This window comes from Pempheris klunzingeri, chromosome 19 (genome assembly GCF_042242105.1).
Source record: "Pempheris klunzingeri isolate RE-2024b chromosome 19, fPemKlu1.hap1, whole genome shotgun sequence".
Lineage (NCBI taxonomy): Eukaryota > Metazoa > Chordata > Actinopteri > Acropomatiformes > Pempheridae > Pempheris > Pempheris klunzingeri.
Window position 1 is genome coordinate 5,302,087 of NC_092030.1, and position 11,479 is coordinate 5,313,565.

The 11,479-nt window shown below is 41.4% G+C and overlaps 1 protein-coding gene across 1 annotated transcript in view; it reads left to right on the forward strand.

Annotated features, from left to right (window-relative positions):
- vav2 (vav 2 guanine nucleotide exchange factor) overlaps nt 1-10,422 on the forward strand; it is a 175,519-nt gene extending 165,097 nt beyond the window's left edge. Inside the window, exons 19-29 of the mRNA XM_070850159.1 lie at nt 178-191; nt 377-395; nt 1,051-1,178; nt 2,558-2,629; nt 2,838-2,899; nt 3,197-3,313; nt 3,856-3,943; nt 4,058-4,181; nt 7,354-7,443; nt 7,902-8,056; nt 9,308-10,422. Coding sequence (XP_070706260.1) covers nt 178-191; nt 377-395; nt 1,051-1,178; nt 2,558-2,629; nt 2,838-2,899; nt 3,197-3,313; nt 3,856-3,943; nt 4,058-4,181; nt 7,354-7,443; nt 7,902-8,056; nt 9,308-9,355 — 917 coding nt within the window. The 3' untranslated portion in view covers nt 9,356-10,422. The remainder of the gene's footprint in view (nt 1-177; nt 192-376; nt 396-1,050; nt 1,179-2,557; nt 2,630-2,837; nt 2,900-3,196; nt 3,314-3,855; nt 3,944-4,057; nt 4,182-7,353; nt 7,444-7,901; nt 8,057-9,307) is intronic.
- The last annotated feature ends 1,057 nt before the right edge of the window (nt 10,423-11,479 follow it).

Genomic DNA, 11,479 nt, shown 5'->3' on the forward strand with positions numbered 1-11,479 from the left:
AAGTGTGACTAGTTTGGGATGGGGCCAGGCACTAGGAAGGCAATTTGTGTTTGATAGTTTGCATCAAGCATCTCGCTTTTTATGAGAGTTGTTATCCTCAAATGTTCGATCAATAACGGCAGCTAGTTCTGTCGTAAACCCTCCCTGACTGTCACTGTTTCTTTTGTCTTGTTTCAGACCCTCATGACTTGGTGAGTAGATCCTCTATTGGTCAGCACATGGTAGCAGTATTATCATTATTATCATTATGCTATAATTACCATTTGACCGTAAAGAGATTTTGTCATAAAGTTATTCAAGTAAGATTTTTTTTGGTTTGTAAAAGCACTGTTGAAAAGCACTGTTGATGAATTATTTGCTCTCGTGTCTTTTGTAGGAACCTGGAATATCAGCAGGTAAGAGGACCTCACACTCTGGGATGTAGCTGGATGTTCCGTCAGCTGTCATGTAACAAGTTTGTTTTGAGTAGAGCTGATGATGAGCTGCGCAGCTCTCTACTGCCATCTAGTGGACCACATTGCAAATGAGCCCACGGCAACACAATGCACACTGCTTTAAAGAGATGCTCTACATGTAAGACATTCAAAAGCTTCAAAAGCTTTGACATTGGAGGGGTATCAGTTGGTCTGCAGAAATAATAAATACACTATTGACGCTCTGGAGAGGATGAGAGGAGGCTTGAAATATAGTTTGAAATGACAAAGTTGCCCTTGGTAAGATTTTCTCTATAATTTCTGCCCGATGATAGTAGACAGAGAAAGGGAGAGAAAGGGACAGCATGCCACTAATATCCTTGACCAGATTTGAACCCAGGATGCTGTGGTTATATTCTGTGTATCTTAGACCACTGCATCACTCAGCGGCAGGAGTTTTATGGAAAAACAGTCCTGCCTTTATCAGCCTAAACTACCAACTGCAGTGAGCAGCACTGTCCACACACGATTAGATTCATTGTCAGCTCTTCCCATCTTGTATCCCTCGTCGTGAACTTAAATCTTACCCCCACTTAGTCCTTTGATACTCACTGCGGACACTTGACTGTGGTTCCAGGTCCCAAGATGGTGGCAGTGAGGAACTACCACGGCACACCAGCCCCTCCGGGGAAGACGCCGCTCTGCTTTCAAACAGGAGATTTTATCGAGCTGCTGAAGGGCGATCCTGACACCACGTGGTGGGAGGTACAGTCGTCAGTCACTTCATACCCCACTTTGACTCATTAAGTGTGAATATTATTATTTACACAGTTAATGTTGGCTCTCTACTTCAGGAACTTTTCTCTAGTGGATATGAAATGAATCAACTACTATGAAGTGCTGGTTTTCAGTTTGAAACATGTTTGAAGGTGATCACACCCATACAGACTAGGACTCTTTTGTTGGTGTGTGTGTAGAATGTGCTGCAGTTCCTACACTCTAGCCTGGCTCTCTCCAGAGGTAACAGAATCAGACTAGCAGCTCCTCCAAAGCCCACAATTAACATTTGGTTTGTTTAATCCTTACAAAAAAAATCAACGTTTTTTTCTCGGCCTGGGTGCAGCGATTTCCTGGAGTCTTTTCATTGCTGTGAGGTTGCCAGGCAACCAGCGGAGAATCCATGAAGAAAAGCGTTACTGAAACGTTAATCATCTCATCACTATCATGCACAGCATCCTCATTCATCAAAACATTTATTCTGAGCAAGATAACTTTGCAGGAATTTGTGGACTTGTGGTCACTAGTTAATGAACCACCAGCACCAACAATATGGTGAAATCTTAAATAGATCAGCATTAGATATCTTCATGTAGAAGTCTAATTTCTTGTTATGAGTCAGCATATTTGTGTAGGGAAAATATGATTGCTCTGATTCTGAAATTAGATTTTTAAAAAAAAAGCACTGCCACACTTACAGCCTTGTTGAGACCCAAGCGAGTTCTTTAGTTTTGCTGCCTTTTGACACATCACACCTCCACACACCAGTCCTACAATCAAGAGGGCAGAGAGTGTCTTCAGTCCGAAATCAGCAGAAACTATTGAAACCTTCCTTTTTTTTTCTTACAGCAAGTTGAAGGCTTCTATGTATCTTTACATCTTTACCTAACCTCTCTTGGCTGAACATCAGTGCAGCTGTACCTGCAAACCTTGAGCTACAGGAGTGCAGTTAATTAGTCTCCATAACAGTAACACTACTGGTTCCAGGCACTTTTGACTTTTGACACTCCTGCTGAATCACTGGCTCTTATACACCAGCTTTTCCCACAGCGACTCAGGGCAACTTTCTGAAGCCAGTCATTTAATTTCACCCATTATTTTACCCCTCTACGGCATGCCAGTTAAATCTCTGTTTTGTTTGAATTGGCAGAAGCCAGTCCTGAAGAAAATTGGTGCAGTCTGTGTTCCTTTCCCCTTTATCTCAGGCATACACTGCTGTCTGCCAGTTTTTAGTATTATTTCACCATGTTATTTAGTAGTTTATTGGTTTGTTTTGCCTCTATACAAAGTGACTTCTTATCTATGAATTTAATTGCCTCAGTAATGATGTTCAGTGTAAATAAACCAGTCTTTCCTTCATTTTGCAGGGAAAGCTGATTCAAACACAAAAGAGTGGTTTCTTCCCCAGCACATGTGTAAAACCTTATTTGGACCCAAAGGTAAGCCAGCAATATACATGTTTAGTACTGTAGGCGCACATTTGAAGAGAATCATTAGAGTGATTTCTGAGGGCACGCCAGAGCACTAACCCTTTTTTTCAGTTTCAGTGTACCTCAGTGGGACGTACATATATATGATCTACTTCTGCGCCATGGTTTTGTTCTATTTATACGATATTTAATGTGCAGTGTCTTTTATTTGTGACAGCCCTTCCAGTCATTATCCAGCCGGCAGTCCTCAAGGGAAGCAGACTACTACGGATATCCTTGGTAAGGCCCTTAACTCAAGGTTGTCATATTTTTAAAGCCCTGTACACTATATGCTACCAATATACTGGGGTTACCATCCTTTAATTATTCCAGATCTATTCGTGTTAGTACTAGTATACTGTTAACTCCATGTACTTGCTCAATTTAAAGCAGTCGGACTCAAAACATGATCGCAAACAAAAGATTATTAACTTCATAGCTGTTTGATGTCAATAACTTGTAAAGCCTTTTCAATGTCATTCATTTATAAAACCTCTCATGTGAAGGTCACAACATGTGTTCTCTGGTCCTCTGTAGGTTTGCGGGCAACATGGAGCGTCAGCAGGCCGACAACCTTTTAAAATCCCACAGCAGCGGGACGTACCTTATCAGAGAGAGGACAGCTGAGGCAGAGAGGTTCGCCATCAGCATCAAGTGAGTGTTTCACACAAATCTCAAGGGAAGCTTTTTATCCACATCTCATGGGGAAAAGGAACTCTCACGGGAAGCGCCAGTCAGCTTTTCCTATACATCTTTTAGCTCCGGCTAATTACCATTTGGTAATTGCTTTTTTTTTAATCCTGTTTTTTTTTTTTTTTGTGTGTGCATTTCCTCTGAGAGAATGCAACCAGACAAGAAATAACATATGAGCTCTAACTGTAGCTGTCATACAGTGATGTAGTGGCAGAAATGCTTTTGCACATTTGTCTTCAAGTCGTCCAGACAGGTGTGAAGAGGCTCGAGGGATCAGTCTTTAGACGAATAATTAAACGACTCTCACAGTTGGCCTCAACTTGTGAAAATGACTTCATTTTAGTCCGTCAGGTATACAACAACATATTTGATGTTGACTAGAGCTTTCCCAGTGGCACATGACAGTGAGAAAATAAGTAAAAGTAAAAGTTTTCAGAATTTAATCACTAAGAATCAAATACATTTCTTTTTTGGTGATTTCTCTGTGGTGTTTGGTTTTGCAGATTCAATGACGAAGTAAAACACATTAAAGTCATTGAAAAAGACAGCTGGATTCACATCACTGAGGCCAAGAAGTTTGAGAGTCTTTTGGTAAGTCAGGTGTTCAACTAACAACACAAAACACCCGCTACTTTGATGTCGGTGTGAAAAAGGAGATTAGCATGGTCACATTTTTTAACTCTTCTGTCCTGTTTGTTGCAACAGGAGTTGGTGGAATACTATCAGTCCCATTCACTGAAAGAAAGCTTCAAGTTGTTAGATACCACACTGCGATACCCATACAAGTCAAGAGAACGCTCACTAACGCGGGCCAGTACGCGCTCTCCAGGTAAGCCTTCCAAATATTCCTCTTCTCCAGTGCTTTTCCTTCACCGTGTGCAAGCAGCCACAAACACACAGTAAGAATGGAATGATACTTAGTCTGCTATCAAATATCAGCCAATACCAGCACACAAGCCTGACCATAATAAATCTTGTTCTAAAACAGCAAGCAAGCAAAATAACACTGCATGTAGCACAATCTGCAAGTCACTCAAAGTCCTATGATTTCCTACAGTAATGAGTCACCAGAGGTCTGTGCTACAAAGCAGGTTATGGAAGTGATAGGAGAGAAATACGTGCAAAAGCCCCACCTACTGACCAATCAATTCTCTTAGAATTGATTACATCAGATCCTGTCAGAGTGTCTAGCATATATTATAATATATAATGTAGAATTGTGCCCTCGTGATGGGGCAGTGACATTATAAGCCCATAAACTTACACATTCAGACAGTCTGACTTTTTTATTTCGTCCTTTGTTTCTAATTTATGCTGCTCAGCCTCCAGTCCACTTTTCCATGTTCGCAATTCACAAGTTGATAATAGGTGATCACTTCTACTGATTGTGGTTGTTAGGGTTAACGAAACCAGATGACGAAAAGAAACCCTGGGTACGTTGAACCTGCTTTCATAGTAGAGGCATCTGCTTAAGTGAGCTCATAATACAGTTGAGACGCTCTTTGGCAAAGAAAAATGCGAGTCCAAACATTTTAGTTTAAATCAAGTGTTACTCACCAAAGAACCGTGTGTGTATTCTTAAGACCGAGCCGAGCACTTCCTTCTTTTAAGTCCAGCATTATTTACATGCATATTTACCAGCTTGCAGTCTTCCTCTCCGTCTTTGCAGGTGCATATCTTGGTGTGTTACCACCACCTGTTGATCACTCACCCACACGCAGTGTAATGTGCCCTTTTGCTTGTGAACAAAATAAACAAAACAGGGATCCACTCATAGAAAAACAACTCCGTAGCTCTGCTAGAGGTCTAAAACTACACAGGGAACCGTTAACATGTATCCTGTTTACTTTTGAGTTGTTGACCTGCAGACCTATATGTCTGAGTGGCTAATTGACAAGTGGTTGAGGTAGAGATACGTCAAGGCCATTGACTTTTAGAGAGCACCCACCTAAGGCAAACACCCTAGACTGACGTTGGTGTGAGTATGGCTTTGGAGAGAAAACATGAAAGATGAAGTATGCACTGTGGTCTGGAAATGAAACAAATGAATAATGTTTTGATCCAGTGTTGCAAGTGGGGGACCCACAAAGTGGCAGCTCTGTGTTGTCGCTGAAACGGATCAGATCCCTATGGGTATAAGCCCCGTCCTTCTTATTACAGTAAAATTTGCTTTTTTTCCTCCTCATTAGGGTTCTAGAATCACTCTTGTTTCAACAATCAATCTAGATTACAACCCTCACCTGCGGTCATTTGATTAACGCCCAAAAGATTTGATCTCAGATAGAAGTGTATGAAAGCAGTCTCCTTTGCAGGGCGGTTGAGCTTACCCCTAGAGATGGGCTGAGGAGCTCAGACATGTTGAAGGAGCTCTGAGCTGAAGTGCCCCTCCTCTGCGTCAAAAGGAGTCCGTTTAGTTGATTCAGTTGGTTGGGCATCTGATTTGGCCTCCCAGACACATCCCTGTGACGGTATTCAAGGCATGTCCAGCTGGGAGGGGACCACTGGGTAGACCCAGAGCACACGCTGGAGTAATTACATACCCAAACAGACTTGGGAAAGCCTCAGATTACCCCAGGGAGAGCTGGAGGACATAGCCGGAGAGAAAGACGTACTGACTTCCTTGATTAGCGGTGCTTGCCATTGTGAGCTGGACCTGGATAAGCGGTGGAAAATGTGTGGATAGATGTTTGGCCCATCAATTATATATATCTGCCTGCTTCTATGAATGAGTATGCCAGTATTAATTTGACTCTGAAGAGACATTATAATGTGCTGGCCCAGTTACAATTTTAATCCTTTGCCATCTTGGCTGTGAATTTAACAACGAAGGGTAAAATAAATGACAGACAACCTCTCACTCTCTTTGTCTTCGCTGGTACTCCCTTCCACCCCAGGGCAGTGACTCTCCTGACTCATACAGAGAGGGATGGAAGAAGCCCAGAGGAGAACAGGGCGAAAAGGAGACTAGCGGTGTGAAATAGATGAAGAGAGACAGACAAAGAAAGAGTTTGTCAGCTTACTCAGAGGCCTGTGGACTGGCTGTCTGAATTGGCAGCCCTCTCTGTCCATTAGACTGTATCAATACTGGCTCAGGCCTCGCACTGGCTCCCGTCCTACACTGGCCCGTCTTTGTTTAAACTGCAAGGAGAACTGGCCACTACAGCAAGATTGTTTCCCTCCTGTTTTGGCTCAATTTAAAAATGAATGAAGACAATTGAGTCTTTGTTGATGATGGTGTTCTCTAGCTCGTTCTTTGTTTTCAAGCGCACCCCGCATGTGCGCATGGAAACATTGGTGGGATTAAGAAATCTCTTCTCTGATCATACAGTATATTATTAGTGGGTTCGTTCAGGGGCTGGTAAAAGCTATGGCCAATCACAACTGCTTTAAAAGCTCGGCTTTCTGCACCATTGTGCACTGACAGTTTGGTAATGGACGATCATTGTCTGCGAGGCTGCACAGAGTAGTAGAGATACAATGCAAAGAGATGGGGATGTTACTTTTTCATTAAAGTTTTACACGTTAAAAGTCAGGCAGCCATCATGTTGTCTGAATGATTGATGATTTCACACAATAAACACCACTCTATATAATGATGCTGTTGAATAGATAAATAAGATGGAATTAGTATTTTCCAGCTTGGTATTCTACTTGGTTTCTTCCAAATGATAAAGTCAATAAACAGTAAAGTCACTACTGCCAAACCTTGAACAAAACATGAGACTGTAGGCTTTTACATCAGGACAGCAACTGACAGTTCCCATAATAACCCCCTTTTTAAATTGTTTTCAGTCAAACCTCAAAGGCAGCAAAATCTTGACAGCAAAAGCACCAAGATTAAACATCATGAAAACATAACCCTGTCTTTAAGAGACGGGCAGCTTCGATGCACAAGCTCTTCTTTTTTAACTCTGCTTCTCTTGCTCCAGCTCTGCATGCATGCTCCTCAAAACATTTTCCAGCTGTATTTCCTCCTCTGTCTCTTTCTCCTCTCCTCTCAGCAGCCAGCTGTGCCTCCTACAACTTCTCCTTCCTCAGTCCGCAGGGCCTCAACTTCTCCTCTTCTCAGAGCTCAGCTCCCTTTTGGTCAGGTACTCTTTTTTTTTTTCGCCTTTCTTTTCTCGCTCCCGTTGTCTTCCCGCTCCTCATCGCCTGTAATTTCATATTAAGCCTGTGTGCTCCCAACCTCATTACCTCTTCTCTGTGACGCTCTTTTCATTAACAAGAACATTTTAGTTCTTCCCAGGATGACACTCCCTCATTAATTCACGTAAAGAAAACCAATTTCCTCTCCCATGATGAAAAGACTTGTTGTCCTCTCCCATCGCACTCATTTGTCATTGTGTGACTACATTGTGTCGCGCTGAAAACTTAACTGACCATCTTCCTTCTGATCATTCTTCACAACTAATTATTAACACCATGTCCATTATGACCTTTCCCATCTCAACCACCTCCCCTGATGCACAGAGATGGTTATTTATGTCTGATACCAGTGAGAAATTCTTAGTGTGAATAGATTGAGCGCCCATTGTTTCCATTTTCACAGTGTTTACTCCTCGGGTGGTCAGTACAGCAGTGGCCAGGTATAACTTTGCAGCAAGAGACATGAGAGAGTTGTCACTGCGAGAAGGAGATATTGTCAAAATCTACAGCAAGATCGGGGGAGACCAGGGCTGGTGGAAAGGAGAGGCCAACGGACGAGTGAGTAAAAGTCTATTTTAATTTCATTAACTGATGGTTCAGCTGATCGAAGAAAGACAGAGACGATGTTTCGGGGGCCGTGATCTGCTGCTAGCTTCATTGAGCTAGGGATGCGCATAAGACAAAAAAAAAATATTTAGGCACTGTATCTCAGTGTACAAGTACAGCACTGGCTTTTGTGGGCACCAAAGTGACTGCATTTAACAATGTAACCATGGAAGTTCTCCTAAAAGCAGGTGGTTGGATGAGAAAAGTAAAAACCTGGCTCCTGGGATATGTGCCAGTTTAATAGGCTGGCAATAAAACTAGATGTGATGTCAGCTTTTTATTCTGGAGATGCTCCCCATTAGGCTGTAAATGTGACAGTGTTAATGTGTTGCTGTGGAGCCAGAGCGAGTGGACCCACTTAACTATTGTAGTGCACGGTGTGATCTAGCTTTTACTCCAAGAAGGAGTGAAGGTGGAAATATATTTTTAAATGGCGGTGTCATCTTTGTCACCAAGTGTCCCCAAACCATCAACACTCTGTTTATGTAATGATATTATTAATGTACAAGATTCATTGTGTGTGAAAAACCACAAACTTTCAAAAAATATCTGTGGAAATCAGAGAATTTGTATTTATATCAGGTATAAATTCCTCATTATTGAATGGTATTATCCAGGTAACATATCCAGATACAAAGGGGAGTCTCAGTGTTTTTGTAAGGCCGTATACTGTTTGAAGAAGAAATAATCAGTGCTCAGCCAAGCTGTCGACACGCAGGCTTGGAGGAGTGGGTTATTTTTCAAAACCACATGGATCAGAGTGCATTATCCCATGTTTACAAAATGATTAGTTGCCAGTTATAAAAATATTTTCTATCTTCTATCTCTTTAAATACATATTGTGTTGGTATCATGTGTAAGTTCAGCACCGGCTTACTAGCACTACGAGGAGGAGAAGTTGTTGCCTAGCAACAGCTGAATTAGTATTTGAAGTATCTCAAAGTATGAGCGAGGCTGAGGCTGCTACATCAGAACTGTGCAGTTATCTGAAAATAATGCACTTCCAATCCACTACAGCCAATTAAGAGAGGCCTTGCTTTAATGCGTTCATGCTGCACATACATTAGATTCACTTTAGTGTTACCAAGTGTTAATCTTCCTGCATTTGCAGATAAACTATAATAAAAGCATCCGAATGAACTCAATTAACATCCCTTGTTTACATCTGCTACTATAAAGGAGTTTCTCTCATTTCTTTTTCAGATTGGATGGTTTCCTTCAACCTATGTGGATGAAGAAGGAGTGCAGTAAGGCTTGGATGTTTGCTGGCCTGGCTCCCTTTAAATCAGGAACCACCTTCTATCTACTGTTCTCAGAGAAAATTACCCGCTCTCTCCAGGAAAATAACACCAGGAAAAATAAAACTTTTTTTGTTGTTGTTTTTGCTGGATACTCAATTTTCAGCAAGTGTTTCTACCCTGTTTCTCTATCGTCAGTTATGCATCAGCTTAACCCTTGTTTTGATTCTTTTTTTTTTTTTTTTTTTGGAGAAAGTCCTGTTTAATTTCTGTACAGGAAAGAAGAAAAAACTGGCTTGTTGTCTGTCAGCCTTGGTTTGCTCTGCAGAGGCTTTATTGAACTGAAGACACAGCAGAAACTGACTGGATAGCTTTACTTTGAAAAAGGCTCCCTCCTTTGTTGCAGGTCTATGCGAGGTGAAATAATTGTACAGTATAGATAATTTATTGAATAGAGATTATCATTACTAATGATTATTGTGGGGAAGTTGATTTAAGTAACAGCAAAGGATCAGATGAGAAAAATGAAAATGAAAAAAAAAAAAAAACAACAACAAAAAACACAGATGCTCTGTTTCCATGTTGGGAGATTTTGCCTTAGTTGTCATGGTGATGCCTTGTGGGCTGACACCAGTGGAGGGAATCGACTTTTTTGACTGGTTTTACTTCTCCATGTATGCATGTGCCCATGTGTGGCCCACACACACACGCACACAAACACGCACGCACACACACAAACACACCATGTACAGTACGGTGCCTTTGAAGAATGGTCGTTGCTTACTGAACCTCAACATCAGCCAGTAAAGAACATTGCCGTCCCCTAAAAGACAGTTGGTCCACATGCAGAGGACTTTGCTAAAGGAGGGGAGAGGCACTTGTACAACATACTGAGGACGGCTCACCTTCTGAGCCATTGAAAACAAGATGGTGAAGCATTTAACTTATCCTAACTGGTGACTGGATGGACTCACAGAAACAGTTGGAAGGTTTTTATAGCCAACAATTACGTACACATTTCACGCCAGTCTTGGCCTCGCAGGTCCACGGGTGCAATCAGCTGGATGCGAAAGGGAAAAACATCAAGACATTCCACTCAATTACCACTTCACATAATCTCTGTGTCCATTGTTTTATTGTTTGATCTTTTGCACAGAATCAAGATTATTTTTTAAGTTCTGAGAACTGGACCAACAATGTTTTATTATGTTTTATTGTTTGAAGCCACATTCAGCCATGTTTCAGTGTGGATTTTGATCGATTTTCTGATTTTTGTATCTTGCCTTATTTTTACAGATGATCAGGTGATGGGATTTTTTTTCCTCCTCAATGTTAAATCATTTTCCATGTGCTAAGTCCATTTTGGTGCTGTGCAGACTGGTGAAAATTAAACAGTGTCAGAAGATATTTAAGAATGAAAGAAAACTTGATGTGCTAATTATAATGAATCCGCAGAAGGAGCCCTCAAAAATGTTGTGATCGTCTAGGGGTGCAGTGCTCAGTGTTTCCTTTTACTTCCAGTAGTTTTCTCAGTGCCGTAAATGCTCCTACAGATTTACAGCCATTCAGACTGGACCGCAGTGTGTTGGCTTACATCAGGTTTCTACTGAGGGCGTAGATGCACCAGATGTTATGCAGACTTTCAGATGTATATTGACCCCGTCAGCTCAGTTTTCTTGAAAAAGTTAGTTCAAATTTTCTTTACATATAGTTTAATATACAGTATATTGACCAACTCTGTTTATGTGGCCTCAACGTTAACCTGCATATCTTCCACCTACACATTTTGGTATTGATATATTACTTACTTTGTCTTTTTTGTTAAGTTTGAGAATTTCACAGTATACAAAAAGGGGGAAAATATAAAATGCTTTAATAGAAATTGGATATTAAATCAGTTATCAAAACAATCTGAAGTAGCCCTCACTGCATTCACACACCCCACTGAGAAGTAAAGTGCAAATGCTGAGCACGTCAGCTCTGGCTGGTTCACAAAGACTTATGGAGCAGAAGATGCTGATATGTTTAGTTTCTAAACTTTTGACTGTCTATGATGTGTGTTATTGCAAAGGCTGACTGCCCCAAAAAACACAAAAGTCCTACCACTGTGTGAGGGAGATACACAGGAGGCCTCAAT